A 23,404-nucleotide genomic window follows, 5' to 3' on the forward strand; every position below is an offset into this window, starting at 1 on the left:
AGAAAATAAAGAAACAATAGAAAACCTAGACCCAACCCAAAATGTTTTATTTTGACTTTTAAAGTTTTCTTTGAAGAACAAAGGAGTATTTATACAGGTCCCTGGCTGGACTCTTCTGCAAACTGGGGATTAAAACAGTGGAATTTTTCCCAGAATCCTTTCTTTGGAGGCTGACTAATTTTAAGCTACTGCCAAAGCATGACTTATTTGGTTCTTAAGGAGAGCTGTTTCTTCAGGGCTGCTTCTGAAGGAACCTATGAGGGCAATGAGCTTGCCACAGAAAAGTAGCTAAATGCTACTTTTCCTGATTGACACTCACTTTGCAAGTGATGGAGAGGACAATTAACACATTCTGAGGGTGACAACATGAGCTAAAACCGCAAGACCTCTCAAGTCTCATCCTAACTGGATGAATCTACCTACCTACCTACCTACCTACCATAAGGAGAGGAAGTGTAAAGAGCATTGGACTTATGATTAAGAGATCCTGGTTTGAGACTTGGCTCTGCCACTTGCTGGCTGCAAGTCCATGGGGGGAACTGCTTAGATTCCTGTATGACATGGGTGTAATGGTACTTGCACTACTCACCTTTTCTGTGACATGGCTACATTAGGCTATATGTATCTAAAGGGAAGTGGTAGGGGGTGAAAGAGTTTCACAAATGGTAATTAATGTAGTTCACAATTTCTTTACTATGCCATGGTTTTAATATATTTTACCTTTCCCTCTACTCAGCAGTTAGTCCAACCTCTAGGGGTCACTGTGGAATGTCTGCCTTCTCCAACCAGAAAGGGTAGGAGCCAAAGACTCTAATTCTACCAATCAGGGTCAACTGGATATGGATCTTCCCTCTTACCCACCTCCCACTTCTTCCTTCTACCTTCCCCTCCCCCTGCTTCTCTAGTATCAGGGAAGACATGGACTCTACCTTAATTTGAGATCAAATCCATCATTAGATACTCACTAATTCTGTGATCCTGGGCAAGCTGCTCAATCTTTGCCTGCCTCAATTTCCTCACCTGTAAAATGTAAATACTACTACTGCCTATCTTCCAGGGTTATCCTGAGGATCAAATGAGATATGTAAAAGCACTTAGTGTAATGCTTAGCACATAATAGGCATCTAAAAATATCCTTCCTTTTCTTTCTCCTTCCCTGTCCTTCTCTCCCTCCCTCCCTCCCCCCCCCTTCCTTCCTTCCTTCCTTCCTTCCTTCCTTCCTTCCTTCCTTCCTTCCTTCCTTCCTTCCTTCCTTCCTTCCTTCCTTCCTTCCTTCCTTCCTTCCTTCCTTCCTTCCTTCCTTCCTTCCTTCCTTCCTTCCTTCCTTCCTTCCTTCTTTTCTTTCCCAGGCAAATAAGTCTAGGAAAGGAGAAACTCTCAATCTGCATACTCCAAGAGAAGAAGAAAACATTTCCTGGCCATCCCTCATGGCACATTGCTTTTAAATGATCAACAAAATAAATGCTTCTGTCTGACGACATGATTTAAGTAGGAAAACAACCAGAGTAAAATGACAGACAAAATATAATTAGGAACAGATCATAAAGGTTTCTTTGACACAGCAAACAGAGAAGGTGAAAGAGAAAGGGAGGTTGGATGGAGACAGTTCAGTTCATTCATATACTCTACCACATCTATCATTTGACCCTCAGAGCTTTAGCCAGACATAGGTGAGCTATCAGTCTCTGCTCACCATTGATTTCCTTTCTCTTCTATATGGGCCTAGAAAAGTCTATTGCTGTGCTGCTCCCTGTTTCAAATACCCTCAACACTCTCTTTTCCTCTCTATCTTCCCCACCTGGGCCTTGTACAGATCTGAGATAGGAAATTACTTCTCCCAGAGGGCTTTGCAATTAGTTCCTGGAAGCTTGCCTACATAATTGTAATTTATGCAACTTGTCTAATAATTTCTCCCTTATTTTAGTAAGGTTTCAACACATCTGAATTTTGCTTTTACATCATGGGGGTCTACATTTATGTTATCGACTATAGTCATGTCCCACATTTGAATCTATCCCTGGGTTCCTTAAGTCACTGAAAACAAAGCACTCTATTCTTTGGTAGAAGATATCTCCTTTGCAATTGGCATGAATTCTGACTCATGTTTCTGGAAAACATTAAAATATACTTTATTTAGTGAAGGACACAAGAAAGGTACAAGAAAATTGACTTTGGATTAGAGAAAAAAATCCCATAGAAACCCTGAAAATTACTTCCAACATCAGTGATCTAAAATTGTTCTAAAATCACACCAGTTTGAACTAAAGACCAGAATATACAGTGATTATAATTTTTTAAAATATCACGAATTAAGAATTTTTTGTAACTTGGACAAGGGATTCATAGTTGATGAAGAAAGGGTTGGAGGTATATAATTAACAAGAATTCTTTTTTGAAAGAATGACAACTATAGGAATAATTTTAGTTTTTAAAATTAAGAAAATATCCTTTTCTAGCACCTTGAAGTACTTACAACCCTTTTCTTTAGAAATAATTAATTTCCTGATTATGAACGGCTTTCCCAAGAAACTCTGCTAAAACTACATTATTTGAATTTTATTACTTGAGAGTTCTGGAACATCATTTCTTCCTAAAAATATTCTATAGTCTGGACTTTTTCTAGTTCATATGGGCTCTCTTTCAGTGCAGTTTCATTAAGGGAAGCTGCCATTGTTTTTCACTTGAACACTAAGAATTCCAATAGAGGAAGACCCCAAGGGTTAGATTTACTAACTCATCAGGTCAGTGGTTCTGGTGAATCTCAGATTTGTTCTCTATTTTGTTTCCTGGTTTTACTACTTTCTTCTGAAAAGACTTAAGCAGAATACAAGCTTAGGGTCCAGATATCAAGGATGGTCCCTAAAGATAGCAGCGAGTGAATGTAGTGGAACCAACCATCAATTATCTTTATCATTAATAACAACAAACATTTATTAGGAGACTACTAACTGCGCTTAGGAACGTGTAATACAAAACCAAAATGACTGTCCTTGCCCTCTAGGAGCTTACATTCTATTAAGAAGACAACATTTACACAAATAAGTCTATACAAAGTAAATACAAGTTAATTTTGGCAGGGAGGCAGTAGCAGCAAAGGGCATCAGGCAAGGCTCTTATGGAAGGTAGTGCTTGAATTAAATTTTGAAGAAAACCAGGGATTTTCAAAGGCAGTACTGAGAAGAAAGGGCATTTCAGGTATGGGGGCCAGACTTTGCAAAGGCATAATGATGAGAGATGGAGAGTGATGTATGAGGAACAGTAATGAGGTCAGAGTGGCTCAATTATATAACGAAGGAGGTAACGTACTATTAAAGGGGATAAATCAGGCAGGGATGGCAAGTTGAAGCCAAGTTGCAGTGGGCTGTAAATTCCCAAAAGAGGAGTTTCTTTTTTCATCAGAAGAGAAATGAGGAGCCACTGAAGCATACTGAGCAGGGGAGTCACAGAGTTAAAATCTGAGCTTTAGTCATTTTGTTTTGGCAGCTGTGTGGAAAAGGGGGAGCCTGAAGGCAGGGGTAGTCTACAGTAGTCTAGGTGAGATGGAATGGTGACAAAAAGACTTTTTATTCCCAATAAATGTGTCACTCCCATCCATCCTTTCCAGATCCAACTGACCTGGTTACATTGTGAAGAAAAAGAACAGAAAGGGGGTTTCCAATTAAGCTAGAAGTGGTATTCTACATCGTGGTAAAATTTTTATTCTAGTAGACTAATAATATACATGCTATAGAATATCAGCTGGCTCTTCACTGCTCCTTAACAGTCCTTTTACTCAAATTAAATTTCCAATAAGATTTCAAGCATTTCTGATTCTCTTCAACTCAGAGAATTTTAATCTCTTTCTATCTAGAGTTAATGTTCTTTAAGAAATGCTAAGTCTCACACTCTTACCTTCTCTCCTCCCCTCATAGTCAGTAGAAGACTTCATGTTCAACTGAGAATCCCGGAACTAGAGGTAAGTATCCTCAGTTTCCCTCCTCTGTATTTCAAAGCATCTCTACATCTTCATACATGTTTCTCCTTTGCCTTTGTCTTCAGCAGTGCTCAGGGGCCAAGGCCTTCATTTAGTGCTCATATGCCTAGGAATTGTTTGGCTCTTAAAATGCAATGGGACCACCTCAAACATTTCTTCAGTTATAAAGGGATTTGAACTTCCTTTTCCTCAACATTCACTCCATGGTTTAGTCAAGAGATGATCAAGGCCTGCTTGTGCCCACTATCTATGACTTGTCTAAAATCACAATGGGTTTTGGAGATTAAGTTGTGTCTTGAAGGACAAAGGCACATTTAACTTGTCTATGTCCTCTCTTTACAGACATTTCCACCAAAGTTCTTATGAAAAGCATAGATTCATGATATCTGAAAGGGGTTTAGAGTTTTATGCACTTAAAATTTTCAACTTCTTCATCTTTCACAATTTCTTGGCTTAAAGGGAACATAAAAGTTCAAAGATTGTGGTCTAGAAATCTTGAATGACTTGATTTAGAGAATTAGATCCTGCAAACTGGTGCATGGTAGGCTACTTTTGATCCATGGGATATCTTTTTGATCTCTAATGTATGTGAAATGAAGGGAGAGTTCTGAATGGTAGGGATGTGTGTGTGTGTGTGTGTGTATACCTGCACATGTTTATGTATGTATGTACGTAGATGAAATTATGAGAGGGAGTTAAGAAAAATTTTAAGCTCAGATCACACAAAAAAAGAAACTTTACAAATGGAATGACGAATAAAAAGAATGGGTCACTAACTTTGTCCAATTTTTCTTTTATTCATCTGTTTAACCAAACAGGTAATGGATTTGGAGAATATTAATTTGCTAAAAAGTTCAATTCATGAATGCCCCTTTTCCCATGAAACAAAGAACTCCATGGTTACAGAATGCACCATTGGGTTATGACAACATTTCAAAATAATGTTTCCATTTCATATGTAACAATGTAAACTTCAAAAATAGTAAACTATAACCCCACCCCTTTTCCTCTTTACAGATCTATCACAGATAGAATTTTCTGGTAGACCTAGATTACATAAGTAACAGCCTGTTGCTTAAAAGTTTCATAAAAAGGTTTACATTTTCTGTAAATCATTTTTAAAAGATCTGACCATGAAGTCGAAGCAACCAGACATTCATTTTCGCTTAGTCTACCTTTTTTTAAATCATATTATACATCACAAACTGTGTTCTTATATTTATATATTTACATATATAACTTCATCAGCTTTGTGGTTTTTTTAAATATTTATATATGTATTTATAATAGAATTTGTTTTTAAAGATCCCTACATCTACATTATAAGATGGTGCTGGTGACTTATAATGTCACCTCGCTGCACAAAGGTAAAGATGAAAATTCTTTAGAAGGCACTGTAATTTCTCTTGCATGATCTTAAATGGACACATGCAGAAAAAAGACCAACTGGGGCTCTGATATTTTCCTTTCACAATTTCCCTCATGCAGAGCCTCTCTCTCTTTAACAGATTTCTCTTTCCAGGTCAGTCACAGCAGATTGCCCAACACTTTAATTCTTTCTATTTTCTCTTCCCCTTACCCTATATTCCAACCAAAATAAACCTTCAATTTTCTTTTGGTTCATTGAAACTCCATAAAATTAAGAGTAGAGCTCTGGTATAAAACAAAGTATGACTTAGTCTAGCTTAAAAAAAAGTCACAGTGTGTAATGTTATATATTCAGTTGCTAAGATTCAAAATGGCTGTCCCGGCTTGTTGTGAAAACCAGTTGCCTGGGCTTGTCCTGAAAAATCTGCCTCCCAAACAATCGATGCAATGATTATTTTAATGTTACATTCATTTAAAAAGAGCTGAGAGGTTGTTTTTCTTTCTTTTTATCCTCCGTATGCAAGTGGTATTCTTAAGTGAAAGGTCTGATGTGAAAAAAGTGCAAGCAAATTGGACATGCCCATAAATACCGGGTGACTTACTGTAAAATACCAAAACTGTACACTTATGTACACCACATCGGACATGCGCGTCCCTTTGCGAGTTAAGACCTTTGAAACTTGATTAAGACGTCTGTTACCACTACCTCTGAGGGAGCGCCATTAGCGCGCAAAGGATGGGCGGGTCCTTCTGCTTTTGGTCTGAAGTCCAGAGCCAATGTCTCCATTGCCTTCAGCCGTCTCCTCCTTCTTCCTCACTTTCAGGCGCATGAGCAGTTTGATCAACCAGACGTCCCACTCTTCCGGTAATAACAGGAGGAGAAAGCCCAGGCCGATGATGATGATAGCGATGACCCGAACGCCATTGAAGACAATATTGCTTGTGTAGTGATCTACCACTGCGCAAAACAGTGAACTACAGTTAGTTACAAAGTAATAGGAGCGACAAAGACAGTGTATGGAGGAGGGTTTTTAACCTTTCTTTCCCGTTTAGTAGGGAAAAGGTGGTGAGTTATGATGGTAGAGGATTCTTATCTTTTAAGCCCATGCCCTCCTTTGACTTAATTAACATTGACCAGAAGTTCAATACTGTAGATCAGGGGTTTTCAAACATTCCAGTCTCAGTTCCTTATAGTCATAAAATTTATTGAGTACCCCAGACAACTTTAGTTTATGTGGGTTATGCCCAGTGATGTTTCCCATATTGGAAATGAAACAGATTCATTTAAAATATTTATTAATCCATTGGAAACAATTTTATATTTACTATATTAGAAATTAAAGGGATGCATTTAAAATATTTATTAATCCACTGAAAACAATAAAACCTGTTACACATAAACGTAAATAACATTTTTAATGAAAAACAGCTTTTTCTGAAAGAAATATTAGAGAAGAATTGCATTGTTTTGTATATTTTTACTAATTATATATAATATATGATAAATATATAACAAATACAATAAATATAATGACTTATATAATAAATATATAGTAATATATAATAAATAGTAAACATTTATTTATTTAGCTTATTAGAAGATGGTTGTATTCTCATATCTGCTTCTATATTCAATACATTGTGATATATTATTTTTGGTGAAGTATACGAAGAAAATCCAGTCTCATACAAATAGGTAGTTGGAAAAGGGAAGAGTATTTTAACAGGTAAATAATGTCTTAGTTTAATTATGAAAATAATTTGATCTCATGGACTCTCAAAAAGATCTTGGGGATACTTAGAGCACTGCACTTAGAGAACCACTTCCTTAGAGAACTTTTTTAAATAGATATTTTCTTAGAGTGCATTAAGACAATCACTGCTGGACAATAAACAGCAAACTTTCTTTTGTCATAAGCCCTTACATTTATGTGTTCATAATATTACTCACAAAAAAGAATATCTCAATCTAAGTCAAAGTAGTTATTTATTTGGAAAAGAAGCAAGGCCTAGGAAGCTTGGATTTAATTAATTCAGTTTTTAATAACAATTTTTTAAGACTTGGAAGAGATTTTGAAAAGTCCTCTTTAAAAATAAATAAAACAGGTTCATTTTTGGTCTTAGTGCATTGGTTAATTCTAATATATTACATGTCATTTTTATCAGTTAACTTTATTGAAAATCACAAGGAATACAGTTCACATTGAAGGTAAGTAGTCCAAAGTGAGAAATACGATTTAATAGCCTATCTAAGGTGCACATTTTTTTTAACAAGCCAATGATTAAATTTCTAGGGTATACAGTTCACCTCACCCCCAAATTAATTGAGAGTATTTATTATTCCACATGATATTAGAAATATACTAGTCTAACTTTGTGACCTTGGGCAAGTCACTTGATCTCTCCCTGATTCAGTTTCCTCATCTATAAAATGGGCATAATAATAGCACCTACTTCCCAGGGGTGTTGTGAGGTCAAATGAGATAATAATTATGAAGTGCTTAGTATAGTGCTTGGCATACAGTAAGAACTATATGTTATTTATTATTATTATTATTATTTGTTACTTCACAATTCTCTTACTTGAGCAGCTCTCATTTACTCCCTGTCAAATGTGCCCCCATAACTATTCTAAACATTTTCCACTTTGCACAAACGTTTAACCTTTGCCTACTTCCTGCAGCTCTCACCTATTTTACTATGACTTGTGAGGCCACAGTAGGTAAGTTTCCTAAATTCCACTCCTAGTCACTTAAATACCTTTTGAAATCTTTACTCCCTTCTCCCCTTTTGTGTCATTTCAGAGGGTGACTCCATGCTTCTCTAGGATCTTCCTATTATACATTCTCTATTCTAGCCAAAATGACCTTCTTGGTATTTCCTATACATGATATTAACTGTTTCCCATGCCTGGAATTTTCTTCCTCAAGTAAGAGAATTGTGTTCCTCATAATAAAAGTGCCCTCTACCCTTAAGATTTCCCCTTCTAATAGGCTGGTTCTTCCCAGAACCTCTGTTTTAAGGAGGACTGCCAAGCCAGCAATGTCTTCATTCCTCTCCAGGCTGTTTCCCACTCACTGGAATTTCTCTACCATAATGGAAACCTTCACTACATCATCCTTTCTGCCTTTTCAGTTTCCTTTTATGCGTTGTCTTTCCCCTTTAGAATGGAAGCTTCTTGAGAGCCAGGACTGTTCCTCTGACAGGTTACATTTTCCTCATCTGTAAAACTGAGTCATGAACTTGATGATCTCAACATTCCTTCCTATTCCTATATTATTATGGCTATGATGCATAGATGATTCAAAGAATATAGATGTAGAAAGGAATATTGAAATCATCTCAGCAGAAACCTTTGTATCCTATTTGCCCAAGAGAGTAGAGCTTAACCCATCCTGAAGTCTCTGTTCCCTTTATTCCACATTTCAAAATGTTTCTATGAAATTCTCATACTCTCTGGTTTTGCTCTAGGCTCTGAGGACAAAGTGGTCCTTCCCCTTCCTAAAACCAATTTCCTAACTTCTTATTATGATTCCATCTCCTTTTATTTCCTCTGTAAATTTGCTCCCTTTCTCTCATATTCAATCTCTTATTCACTGGCTCCTTTCTCAGGGCCCACATCACCCTCAAACGACAAAAATTGCTTTTTTTGACTGCCATAGTTCAACTTATTTTCCTATATATCTCTTTCCTTTCATGTCCAAATTCCCAGAGAGGCTATGTTCTTTTAATTTATTTCTTCACTTTCCACTCCTCAGTCAGGCTTCTGAAGCTACCACTCAACTCAAACTATTTTCTAGGGTTCCCAACTATTCAGTCATGGCCTTTATTTAATTGTTCTTCTACTTGACTTATCTCTCTTCCTCTTGAATTCTTTTTCTTCCTTATCTAAAATGATACTATTCTCCCCCTATGTGTCTGACTTCCCTTTCCCATCAGCTAATTAAATCCAGCTATCTTCCAAGACTGAACTTTATTTCCTATCTCAAACTCTCTCTCCTCCAAACTTCCCTTATTTTGTTGAGGGCAAAGACATCCACTTTACTGCTCAGGTTCTCAGCCTCAGTTATCTTTAACTTTTCCCACTCCCTCACTTCGTATATCCAGTCATTTTCTAAATCTTGTCAATTCCTCCTCCATGTTATTGCTTGAATAATTATTTGAGCCAATCACAACTTTCCTGAGCCTTAGGTTATCCATCTGAAAAATGATGATGATAAAAATTGTACAAACTATTGCAGATAGTTTGGGGGAGGAAAATGCCTTATAAAACTTAAAACTGTTATATAAAGCTGAGATATTAGTCGACATTTGGGCATTCCAGAAAAGCCAACAAGATGGGAGGCTTTATATGAAGAAGACATATTTGAGGGGTTGGAAATTGTATAGGACAAAACATGGCAAAATACTGATTCCCAAGAGTTGTTTTGAATATAATTCCAGACATGTTTTATGAGGCATTTGGTGGGATAAGAACTTGCTAACCTCAGGGAGATTAATCCTCTAATGATCCCTAGGATTTGGAGAAATTCCAGGGCTGACTGAGAAGATCCAGGCGCCTTGCCTGGGTAGAAGAAAGACTTTCTTTTGCTGGGAGGCAGGGAGGGTAAGTATGCCAAGAGAACTTGGGGACAAACTCATCCCAGAATTATTCTGATGCAAGTGCTGACGTGATCTGCTTTATCTTGTTAGCCTTCTTTTCTGCAGACCCTTAAAACTGGGAATAGACAGGAGACCAGGTGATACGGAGAAGTCAGAGGTAAGGCAGGAAAACCCCTTCAAATCAGGTGGAAAAATAGCAGCCAGTTGGGCCCAAAGGGGAAATTCAATTAGCTGTTGGCATTTGAATCAAGAAGCAGTGTGTTATAGTGGATAGAGAGCTCACTTTAGAGTCAGGAAGACCTGGGTTCAAGTCTTTCCTTGGATACATAATATATAATGTTTACATGCTTCTCAGGAAAGTTCCTTAGCCTCTTAAGTGGCTCAGGCAATCATCTGTTTATTTCTCTGTGTACATGCTATATCTCTCCAGGAGAATGTACCTGTTTTTAGGGCAAGGACTATTTTCTTCTGACTTTTAGAACCTCAGTGCTTAGCATATAGTATGTACTTAATAAATGTTGTTGTTGTTTTTTTGAATTAAATTGTAAATAAAATGAATGGAAAATTGTAGGCTCCTTGAAGACAGAGACAGGATCTTATTTCAGCTTCACATCTCCAACTCCATAACAGTGCCTGGAGAATAAGTAGTACTTAATACATTTTTTAAAATTTAGAGTTCATTTAACAATGGGAAAGAGGGCTTTAAAAATATTTCAGTTTGTTAATCAACTCTCTACCATGCTCATATGCCATGTTGGAAATATATATGTGTATATATAAAATATATACATATATATATATTTAATTTTCTACCCCCACCCCCAAAGCATCAATCTACCTAGAGAACTTAGAAAATATTCATGGTGTTTCCTCCAGTTCCTCCAGTAATGAAAAGTTTGAGATTAGATTCTACCTTTTACTAGCTGTGTAATCTTGGACTAATCATGGACCTATCTGAGTCTCAATTTCTCCTTAACAGAATAATATTTTTCACATTTATCTTAAGAATCAGGGGAAGGGGAAAGAAGTAAGCATTTATTAAGCACCTTTTATGTACTAGGCACTATGAAAAACACTTTATAATTATCTGCCTATTTGGTCATCATAACCACCTTGGAAGGTAAGTAGTAGTATCTCTATTTTAGTAGAGGAAACTGAGACAGAAAAAGATTAAATAATTTACCCAAGGTCACACAGCTAGTAAGTGTTTAAGGCCAGATCTGAATTCAAACCTTCCTCACTCTGGGTTCAGAGTTCTGGGTATTGTCCTTACTAGCTCTTCTAGTAGAATATAACCTTCTTCAACACAGACATTGCCATATTTTATCTTTGTATTGCTTGGACTTAGCACACATGAGGTGCTTAATACATTTTTATTGAATTGAACTTAAACTCAAATATAAATGCTCGTTTCAGGAATATGAAAAATTTGAGTTTTGATGCACAAATCTTGTATTTTAGAAAGGTAGATGACGTTAACTGTTGGTTTGCATAGCATAGTTATTATTAGAAATCTCTAAAATAATGTGTTCCAGTTGCCAGGTGCTTTAACTCTCATTCCTACTTTGGGAAATCAAACAAAGTGACAGCAGAAAAGTGAAAATTGTTCATTTCTGATTAAAATATTGAATGTGCAATAAACATAGATTTAACAAAACTCCAAATCTTCTTACTCTTCAATGGGAAAAAGACGCAGTCTATTAGCAGATATAGTAGAGATTTTTTAAAATGAAGAATTGTATAGAAAACAATGTAATCTTACCTGCATTCACAGGCACACTTAGTACAACTCCAAGTGACATCAAAGTTGGATATGTAACAGCAATTCCAAAATTTAATACAATATTGAATGCTGCAATAAAGAATAGGAAGCCATTCAAATTCCACAGACTGATGGCTTTTGGATAATAATGATGACAATGATGCTGAGACCAGATTTTGTTGATGCTTCCTTCTATCAGCTTTATTGGCAAATACAGTACGGGAGTTGGGGGAAGGCTGGGCCTACTCTTTTTCTTCTGGCCTATAGGATAAGGGCAGAGAATATCAGGCATTTGGGTCTCTATGGATATAATTATCCTGCCCTGCTATTGCTGTTGCTCTTTTCCTCCTGAATGAGTGACTGGATTTACTTATAGATGTCAAATAGGTCTTTGTCATCCACTTCTGGAAGATACAAAATTTAGGGCAAATCAAATGATATATTTATCCTTTTTTTCTTATAATCCTTCTTCTCTCCTTTTCCCTAACCTACTGCTTCCACTTTAACAGTTAAATAATCACATTCCAACCTGTAACCATCATTAAGGTAACTTTGAAGGGGAAAATAAATCATACACGGGTAGTCTCAAGGGTAGTTTTATTCACTTTGCTTCAATGTAGATTAGGTTGACTCAAATATTTTTATATTTTAGCACCAGCTGATAAATATACATTGTTCATCACTAGTGTGTCTGCCTGAGTTATTTCCAACTCACCATATTGTGGGCCTCAGGGGTGGTAGGACCTAGGATAATCATCTTGATTATCCATGTTGTAGAAATGGCTTTGAATTGTTTAATTGTTGGACATTAGTTCACATTGCTGTAGTGGCTATTTTATTTTGAGAGTTCTCTGCTTTAGGCTGCTTGACTATAGGTGGAGATCAGAGTTCAAGATTATCTTTTTCTTGTTGTTGATCACATTTTTACTGAAACATTGTGGGAGATGTGAGGGTACCTATAAAGAGCATTTTTTCCCCCTTACTGAGGCTACAGTATTTAAAAAGACTTCTTTGTATGGCATTTATACTGTCTGTTATTCTTTTCATGAGATCCAATATGATCATAGTCACTTACTCAATAAGAGAACTGAGAATCCACAAAGGTTTCCCCATGGAATGTCGTCGAAAGAGTTCCAGTATTCCACTTTGGTGAAGTAAAGAATGATAGGAATACAGGTGATGAAAAGAATATTGAATACACCCAATATGGACAAAAATAGTGCTGCTTCTCCAAATTTAGCACTGCCAAGGAGAAGTTTGAACAAAACCTGCAAGACAAAAACATGGTGAGTAAAAGATGACTGTTCTCAAATAAGCATTTATTTATGATGAGCAAAGTCCTTTGTGAAGTTGGTATAAGATGACTGCACTAACCACTCTGGTAAAGGCTTGCCATTCCATTAGGCTTTTTGTTTTTTTAATAACAGTATGTTTTGGAGGACTTGACTTGACTCATGGTATTTGAACTCATTTAGGTCTCTGAAGAGCCACATCATAGGAGAGTTCTGCTGCCAATGTTACCTCTGTCTACTGGCTTCTCTGGGTATTCTTCAAGACTCAGTTAAAATACTACTTTATTTAGGAGATTTTTCCTAGTCTCCTCACTCTCAGTGCCTTCCTGTAGAAATCAGTATCCATCTACTTTATATTTAATTTGTATATGCATAGTTGTTTCTATATGGTCTCCCCCATTAGAATCTGAGCTCCTTGAGGGCAAAAACCATGTTCTTGCTTTTCTTTGTATGCCTAGCTCTTAGGACAGTGCTTGGTACATAATAAATTCTTCATAAATGATTCTTCATGGACTTGGTGTCTGTGTATTATAGCTCTCAAGGACAAGTGGTTTTCAGTGTTTGAAATTATAGAAGAAGAATCCTTCTGAGTTATTTTTTCATGGTTTAGTGAGCCAACCTTGATTGGTGATAGAATTGACAGAGATGATAAATCAATCATATCTCCTTTATTTCAAAGGAACTCCTATAGAAGGAACATACCTTGAAAACAAATGCCATGGCTGGAAAGTCCTTTGTCTAGAAAGCACAAGGGTGTGCCATTTATCTCTAGATCATCTCTAGATCATGGTTTTGAGAGCTCATCCCTTTCTCCCCTGCCTAGGATTGAGCCTCCTTGTAGCATTTTGAAGAAAGGCATGGTGGGTCTCGTCTCTTATAACTGTTCATTCTTCCCAACCCCTCTCCATCATTTAGGTTACTAGCAGGACAGCACCTTGGAATAGTATAGTGTTGATTATTCTAGGATAATTTGAATCCTTACTTTGGGGGTATGGGCTCTTGCTTCTTTTTTCTCATCCTGTTGCCCTTTTAGGCTATCTCACCCATTGCTTCTTTATGCCTCTTGTGTGTGTGTGGAGGAGACAGGAGTGAAAGTGACATTTACACATTTGAATTTTGCCTCCTTTTGGCCATTCTTGTCAAAGAAATGGTTGGAGAGGGGGCAGAAACTGAAGACTAAAACCAAATTTGTAGCCTCATTATGGATTCCATTTCCCAGTGCTCTGTTTTTGTGATTTTTACTAACACATAGAGAAAATTGAATTTAGCTTATTAATAAAAGCTTTCTGATTTTTCTTCATCTTATTAGTTATTCTGAAGAATCTGTTTAAATTTTAGAGAATTTTGAGGAGGGAATGTATGTGTGTATTGGAGGGTGTGAGTGATTGGACATGGAGGTAAGAAAAAGGAAGAAATGATATCCAGGCCCAGATCTCCAACAACCTGCTAGACATCATCATGTGAATGTCTCACTAGCACCTTCAACTCAACATGTATAACACTGAACTCATCACCATGAGTGAATGAATTTAAAAGCATTTATTAATCATTTCATATACCAATCAATGACATCTAGACATCCTTCCAACTTCTTTACTTCTGTTGATGACCTCTCACCACACTGCTAGTCACTTAGCTTTGAAAACTAAGAGTGATATTTGTTTTTTCTTTCCCTAATCCCCTACCCCTATCCAATTATTTGCTAATTCCATTGATTCTTCACAATTTCTCCCATATTTACCTCCTCCTCTCTTCACTTATATCATCACAACTCAAGTTTATGTTTTAATCACTTCTTGCTGGAACTAGTTTGATAACTGCCCCAAAGCCCACCTGATGAGTCCATCCCCCTCTCCAATCTATATTTCAAACTATCGAACAAATAAAATTCTCAGTGTATAAGTCTGATTTTGTTACTCCTTGACTCAAATAATGTCAGTGTTTCCTTGTTCCTAAGAGAATAAAATACAAATTCCTTTATTCTCCCTAATTTGCCTCTAACCAATCTTTTCAGATCCATTTCATGTTATTTACCTACACAAGTTCTACATTCCAGTCAAAATGGACTATTGTCCTCAAATTTTACCTTGCACATTCCCATTTCTGTGTATGTTCCCATCCCTAGAACATGTTATTTTTTCATCTCCCCCCTCAGTCTTTAACAAAGAGCTAGTTCACAGTTCATAGCTGGATGACCCAGAGGATTGAGAGCTAGGCCTAGAGATAGGAGGCCCTAGGTTTCAATCTGACCTCAGATACTTCCTAGGTGTGTGACCCTGGGCAAGTCACTTAACCCCTATTGCCAAACTATTATCTCACTCTTGCCTGGGAATCAATAGACGGTATTGCTTCTAAGAAAGAAGGTAAGGGTTTAAAAAAAAAACAGGCAGCTCTCTTCCTCAAGACAAATTTCTCTGTGGGCAGCTGGGTAGCTCAGTAGATTGAGAGCCAGGCCTAGAGATAGGAGGTCCTCGGTTCAAATCTGAACTCAGACACTTCCCAGCTGTGTGACCCTGGGCAAGTCACTTAACCCCCATTGTCTAGCCCTTACCACTCTTCTGCCTTGGAACCAATAAACACTATTGATTCCAAGATGGAAGGTAAGGGTTAAAAAAAAAAAGACAAATTTCTCTATTTGTGACCAAGATCCAATCATTTCCTGTCTCTTCTGGGAACTCATCCTATTTATTCTTTTGTATTTTTCATATTTGAACTTTCCTGATTGTTTACTTGTTTCTTTATGCTGCCTAAAACATGATGAATTATATCCTTTCCTAATAAAATGAAACAACCTTTACTTGATCTAGCTATTCCCCTAAACCAGTGATGGCAAACCTATAGCATGGGTGCCAAAGATGGCACACAGAGTGCTCTCTATGGGCATGCTGCCACCCTTCCCCTCCCCATCCCCACAACTCATTACTAGAAAGGCAGAAGGACTGGGCAGAGCTGCTCCCCTCCCTGTCTCTGCTGTGCCAGATGACGTTTTTCCCATCCCCTACCCCTCTACCCAACAGCTAATGGGAGTGCACAGGGGGAAAGGTGGGTGGCTCACAAATGGCAGAACCTGGAGGGGAGCAGAGAACTCAGGCCACTTCCCTTCCCCTCTTTACTCTTGCTAAGGACATTCCTCACTTCACCCACTCTTCTGCCCAGCAGCCCAATGGGAGTGCTTTTTCCCTCCCCTGTGTGGGATAAGGAGGGGGAGGGGTGCACCTGGTACTAAGTGGGGGGGGGACATGGCACATGATCTCTGAGGGGGACAGGCCCAGCACTCAGTCTAGGGGGTGGAGGCAGGGCCTGGCACTCCATCTCTAAAAGGTTCACCATCACTGCCCTAAACTATCCTTTTATATTTGTTATTTCTTTCATTGCCAAACCCCTAGAAGGAACCATCTATGTTCACTTATTTACCTTCTTCAAAACCCACTAATTTCACTTTTTGTTTAGTCATTTCAATCCTATCTAACTCTTTGAAAACCATTTTGGGATTTTCTTGGCAAAGGTATTGAAATGGTTTGTCATTTCCATCTCATTTTACAGTTGAGGAAACTGAGGCAAATAGGGCTAAGTGACTTGTCCAGGGTCACACAGCTAGTAGCCATCTGGGGCCAGATTTAAACTTGTGAAGATGAGTCTTCCTGACTCTTGGCCCGGTATTCTATCTATTAGGCCATTTAGCTACCTGACTCACTTCACAACACCTTGTAATCTAGTTTCTGACTACTACTCAGCTGAAAGCAGTCCATCCATTGTTACTAATGATCTCACAGATACCCACCGGATAACTCACTATTTGACCTTATCATGCATGATCTTTCTGTCCCTTCTGCCATTGCCGACTATCCTTTCTTCCGATAGATGCTTTCGTTTCTTGACTCCACTGACATGGCTCTTTTGTCTCCTACCCTTGTGATGACTTCTTCCTGCTCCTTCTTGCGACTCTTGCTTAGCCCCTCATCACCTCTCATATGGAGTTTTGGAATAAACTCCTAACTGATCTCCCCATCTCCATTCTTTCCTTCCTCTACACAACTGCCAAAACATCTCAGGTCCAGGGGTGGTCACTGTCCTCTTGCCAGTTAAGACCTTTGGCGGTTTCCTTTGGTCACCAGGATGAAACACAAATGCTTCGGCATAATGTCTGGGAGTCTACAGTCTGGCACTAGCTTTGTTTTCTGTTCGTTTCCTTCTCAGACTCTATATTCTAATCAAATTGGATGACTAGCTATGCATTCCACCTGACATTCAATCTCATACCATTATGCATTTACCGAGGCTCGCCTCCCCTGGCTCTAATGCTCTCCCTCTTCATTTCTGCTTTTCAGGATCAAGGCTAAGCCCAAATACCAACTCCTCCGTGAAGGCTTTCCTGATTCTTCCCGAGTCTTAGTCCTCTCTTGTTCCTCAGATTACACTGAAAAAATTTGTATGCTCCCTCCCTCTACCTCTGCCCCGCCACTCCCTCCCCAATGTAAGCTTTTTGACCTTAGGAGCTATTTTGTTTTGTCCCCATTATATTCCTAGTACTCAGCACAGTGTCTCATATGTGGCAGGTACTCACATAGTATTTGTTGAATCAAATGTCTGTTGAAATGAAATCTTTCTGCAAGGTTAATCAATCAATCAACAAACACTAAGAATTTATTTTCAAGGCAGCTAACTGGTTCAACTAAGAGCCATGTCTAGAGACAGGAGGTCCTGGGTTCAAATGTGGCCTCAGACACTTCCTAGCTGTGTGACCCTGGGCAAGTCACTTAACCACCCTTGCCTATCCTTGACTACTCTTCTACCTTGGAATCGATACACAGTATTGATTTCAAGACAGAAGGTAAAGGCTTTTAAAAAAAACCCAAACTTTCTCTGTACTTATTTACTGTGCTAAGTACCGGAGATACAGTGAAGGGCATGCAAACATTACTATGGATATCAAAGCTACATAAAGAGAAGATGCAAAGTAATCTCAGAGGGAAGTTATTGGAGAGAAGAGGGGGACACTGGGAAATAATTCCTGCAGGAGGTAGGATTTTGAGCAGTCTTGAAGAAAGCCAGAGAAGCCAATAGGAGAAGATGACTTCTGTGATTCCTTCTCTAATTGCTATTTCTTCCCTTTCCCAGATAAAAGGACTCTCCTCCATCACATTCTCCTTTGTAACTCTCATATACTTTTTGTTAAAAAAAACCCTTAATTTCCATCTTTGAATTAATACTATGTATTGGATCTAAATCAGAAGAGTATAAGGGCTGGGCAATGGAGGTTAAGTGACTTATTCATGGTCACCCAACTAGGAAGTATCAAAATCCAGATTTGGACCAAGTCCTCCTTTTTCTAGTGCTGGCTCTCAATCCATTGGGCCACTTTGCTGCCTCCTCTCCTTTTCTCTTATATTATGTTGCTTTCCTTTTATGGGGGGGAGGCAGGATTTGTGTGGATATTGAATCCTCCAATCCCCAATAGACTATAATTAGACTGTTTTGTCTCTCCTTTAAAGCATGACCAATATCATTTTCATCTTATTATCTGTAGTGTCTAACCTAGCCTTTTGCTTATAAGACACGTAGTTAATAATTATTAAATTTAAACAAATTAAATTTTTACTTTTACAATCAATAAGGTAACAACTGCAGACCTGAGGTTTAAATTCAGTTTTTTTGTACTCCCTATGAAGAATGAACTGTTTTAATCCACCAAGGGTCAATAATTTTCAATTCTAATGTCAATTGCCCCTACCCAGACCCCATGGGCAATAATAAGCCTTTGCCACTAGGAAAAGCAAGAGCCAAGAATAATATTTATAGTGTGTGCTGAATACCAGTGGTAGCGAATGTCATGTAAGGAAGAATTTAAAAGATATTGCATCAGATACTCATTTTCACTTGTGTTAGGATGGAAAAATCCAACATAATCACACACTGAACCACTTTAGTCTCCGAGTCTTCTGCCATCTCTTTGGCAAATTAATCTGACTCAGCTACTTCTGGGTATCAACCATTTTGTCTTATTTTCTGCAAACCCAATGCTTAATTTGAAGAAAACATTCAGAGCAAAAGCATAGCCATGAACCCTGATGCTGACTATGTTGAGAGCATATTTTTGCAACATGAGTGCTCATCATCCAGGGCCATCCAATGCAAGATCATCTTGCTTTGTGGTCGGCTTTCAAGAGGAATAGATGCTCTTGCAATGTCCTTTGCACCACTGAGATCCATGAAGGGTAAAGAATGAGTTAAAGCTTTATCATCTAAGCTGCAGTTATTTGTTTCAGGGACCTCTGGAATAAACCTCAGAAATTATGCTCTGTATGCATTTACCTTATAAAGAGCAGACATTGAGGCTGACCCCACCACCAACGCTATGCCGATCACAGAGTGGTTGTGGAATCCATCGGCATAAGTCATCATCACGATCCCGGCAATTGCAAGAATGGCAGCCACAATCTGGATGGGAGGAAGTAAACTAGTGGTCAGAGCGGCACCATGGAATCACAGGGGTCAATTCAGGAATGACAATGGTAGCAGAGAATGTGCATGGTGTACTGGAAAAGGCACCAAAATAGGGAGTTACAGGATGTAAGTTCTAGTCCTCATCCTGCCAGCTCTAGCCAGGTAATCTTTCACAGATTCCTTAACATCTCTGAGCCTCAATTTCTTCATCTGTAAAATGGGGATAATGATATTTGTTTTATTTACTTCACAGGGTTATTCTGAGGATGAAGTGAGATGACAGATTTCAAAGAACTTGGAAAACAAAAGCAATGTACAAATGCAAGATGTTGCTTTTGTTATTGTTATTATTCTTTAAATAGCAAAGGAGAAATTTGAACTTCAATTCAAGACTTACTATGTGGAGGCAATTCCCAGAAAATTCACTTCCTTCATTATTAAACTCCAAATCAGGCTTTAATGGGTTTTTAAAATCCAAGAGAAACCAAAGGTCTGTCTTTTACAGCTTTTGAGAATGGATTAGGAGGTATGTGTTACTTGACAAATAACTCATTTCATCATGATAAAATCTGCCTGGTAATCATAGCATTTTGCAATTACTTCATACCTCTCTCCTAAAGTTTTCAACTTACTTTAGGGGACTTCATTTATTCTCCTCATATTTCAGAGATGAGATGAAGAAGAATTAGGGTTATGTATGGTTTCCTTTTTACAGATGGGACCCTGAGGCCCAGAGCATAGGGTTGCCTTGTTGTACCAACTAATCAGTGCTGCATCCAGGTCTCTGGTTCTGGATCCAGTGCTTTCTGTTTCCCCCTTCTGTTATGATGTGATTACAGGATTCCCAGAATAAAAATGATATTCCATGGAGAAGAAAGTCCTCTCGTTAAAACCCAAGAAGAAGGTCAACTGGTTGGTAAGAACATTTCTTGGTAGAAGATGGCCAAATCTCATAATGATAAAGCAAATAATAAAGGAGAGTACTCTATAGCTGTGTATATGCAGAACTATGCAAATCTGATCTAATAATTTTGGTAGTAAGGATGTATTTAACTGGTGTGAGATTTTTTTTTTTTGCTGTTTGGATTTTTCTAATTGTCTTCCCCTTTTATTGATATAAGTCCATACTTTTTGGGGCTAATACATTTGGGCAAATGTAAAAATTTAGAAATACAAAATAAACACAGAAAGAACTCTTACTCAATGAATTTGAATGAGTCACTATTACACTTCTATTGTCAACACAATCATTGTTTAAACAGAAGTCAATTTTAGAGTGTTATTAAACTTTTGATGTCATTGATCTTTGTCAGAATTTGTGAATTACACATTTTTCTCCAGAAGAAGGAGAAAGTCACTCAATATTTTCACATGCTCAGAGTTTCCGTGAATTACCGAGCCTTAAATCTACAAATAGTTATTTTGAACATCAGAAGACTAATAGATTTCTAATTAGTGACTATTCTAATTGTAAGTCCTGGTTTAGTAATTTTTCCCTTAGTGAGAGACACTGCTTCATATATATCACAGATTAGAAAGCTGAATATCTTGTCTGTCTGTCTATCTATTTCTATATACTTACATCTCTTTAGGTGTTGCAGTGGATAGAATGTCAGGCCTTGAATTAGGAAGACCTGAGTTCAAATTTGGCCTCAGATATGAGCTGTGTGACCCTGGGCAAATCATTTAAACCTGTTTGTATCAATTTCCTCATCTGTAAAATGAGTTGGAAGAGGAAAATGGTAAATTACTCAAGTCTCTTTGCCAAGAAAATCTCAAAATGGGGTCCTGAAGAGTTGAACACATCTCAAAATGACTAAACAACAAGAACCTATTTTCTACCTACCTACCTATCTATCTACCTATCTACCTATCTATCTATGATCTATGTATCTATGTATCTATGTATCTATGTATCTATGTATCTATCTATCTATCTATCTATCTATCTATCTATCTATCTGTCTGTCTATCTGTCTATCTTTCTGTCTGTCTAACCACGCAGAGAGAAATAGAGACAATATAGCAGCAAGATCTTGCTTGGAAAGAGAGTGTGTATGCTTAATAGGTGCTGAGTTTTGCAAATGATTAAGTGAACAGAACAGACTAGAGGATATCTTGGTTGTCTGGTAGTTCCTTCCCTAGAGAATACAAGATACTCAGGAATCATGGGATCAGGTTAGGAATCAGTGGCAAAAACACTTGTAAAGACTAAAGGAAATTAAAAATCCCCCAAGTTTTAGGTAGTTTGGTTTATGTCAAATTTTTTCTAGCTCCTTCCAAACTTGTAGCAGAAGATAGATGAAATGAGGTAATTCCATTGCATGGATGCCTCATTTAAAGGCTGTTGAGGGCTTTGGAGGCCATTGAGTTTATACTTTGCTAGAACCAGTGTCCTTCTCCAATATTTCATCAGGGGGTATATGTAGATCTAGGTTCTTGAGGCTCTGCCCATTGAGAATGAAGTCCTTTAGTTTTTCCCAAGCTAGAAAGGCTTCAAGTTTGGTCCTAATTATTTACTGTGTCTAGCATCTTAGGACCAACCTATATAAGGTCAAGACATACCTCAACAGGTTGGCTGCCACAAGGTAATGAATTATTTTAGCTATGGCAACTCAGAGAGAGCATCTCCTAAAGCCTCGCTCTACTGGAGAGAGTACACACAGTGAAATAGGATATCTTTGAAGTATAGACTTTAAGCATAAGTCTTTCCAGGCAGATTTCCAAGAGCTGCCTCTCCTATTTTTTTTTTCAATTAAATATTAAAGTTTTAAAAGTTTATGCCTGTGCTGGGTAGAGAGATGAGTGCTAGTGAAAAGGTGTTGGATGGATGGCCAAGGAGGATGTTGTCCTTTTATGTGGGCCAAGGAAAAGCAGCTCCATAAAACAACTTTATGATACCCTCTTAACTCAGGCCCCCTGGGTAGGGGCTGGCAAGACATTCTCCCAGGAGAGAGATGATAATTCACTCTTTGGACATTTCAGGTTTTCCCACCAGTTGCAAAGGCCATCGACCATGGGCCAAAGAGTAATTGATTGGGACATATGCCACTTGCTGAATATTCCATCTCCTCCCATCTGTACTTCAAATTAACCTTTTTAGGCCATTCAGTCAGCAGTGTTGTGTTTACACACAAGTTTAAGAATTCAACTTGGCAACTGAAATGGAAACTTTGGGAGATAACATAGCCTAGCACAGTGGAACTCTCTCTTCTGTTTCTTTTTTCTTTTTCAATGATGCCTTTTTTTCTTAAGCCTCCTCCCTCACCCCCAGTTGAGCATTTCCCATCAAGGTGAACCAGATATCTATATGCACAGCCTTCTAACTTTCAACTTTGCCTCCCCCCTCCTCTCCCCACCACCCCAACTCCATTACCCTCATTGTACATCACTGAACTATTCCAAAGCAAGGTTTTCGGGAGATGTGGTGATTTAGCTTTCCAGCTCCATGCTTCCATGTAACAATGGTACCTAAATCAAGAGAGATGAGAGCTGTCATCTGTACTCTGACTAGGAAAGAATTAGCTTGCAACATGAGGAAAGACCAAGGAATGAGAGGCCAGTCAGGGGAAGCCATTAATCCTTTCTTATTATCTCACCTAATAGCAGTGACCTGCTGGGTGATTGACAAAACCTTCAAGCTCTCAGCACTAGCCCTCTACAATTCTAATCATGTACTAATGTAAGAAAACTCTCAAAGGGGTTGGAAAAGGAAGACATGCATCACAAAATGTAATAGTCCAAAGCAGCTCAGTCTTGCTAAAAGAATTCTGCTTGGAATCTGAAAATTTAGGATGAACTCTTGACTCTGTGACTTAGTGATTGGGGTAGATTGCTTAACGCGTTTGAGGCTCAGTTTCCTCATCTATAAAATAGGAATGAATACACTTATTCTGCTTTCCTCATAGAATGCTGTGTCAATAAAAGATCACATGCTGACATTACTTTGTAAAGTCTTCAATA

The 23,404-nt window shown here is 38.0% G+C and overlaps 1 protein-coding gene across 4 annotated transcripts in view; it reads right to left on the reverse strand.

The window, feature by feature from the left end:
* Positions 1-4,750: 4,750 nt before the first annotated feature.
* Positions 4,751-23,404, reverse strand: part of SLC35F3 (solute carrier family 35 member F3) — a 531,513-nt gene continuing 512,859 nt past the window's right edge. For all 4 annotated transcript variants that reach the window (XM_001368913.3, XM_007481599.3, XM_056816124.1 and 1 more), the window contains 4 exons: positions 19,310-19,435; positions 12,781-12,973; positions 11,706-11,795; positions 4,751-6,299 (listed from right to left, as the gene is read on the reverse strand). In XM_001368913.3, the coding sequence (XP_001368950.1) occupies positions 6,064-6,299; positions 11,706-11,795; positions 12,781-12,973; positions 19,310-19,435 (645 nt within the window). In that variant the 3' untranslated portion in view covers positions 4,751-6,063. The remainder of the gene's footprint in view (positions 6,300-11,705; positions 11,796-12,780; positions 12,974-19,309; positions 19,436-23,404) is intronic.

The sequence above is a fragment of the Monodelphis domestica genome, chromosome 2, assembly GCF_027887165.1.
Source record: "Monodelphis domestica isolate mMonDom1 chromosome 2, mMonDom1.pri, whole genome shotgun sequence".
In the NCBI taxonomy this organism is placed as follows: domain Eukaryota; kingdom Metazoa; phylum Chordata; class Mammalia; order Didelphimorphia; family Didelphidae; genus Monodelphis; species Monodelphis domestica.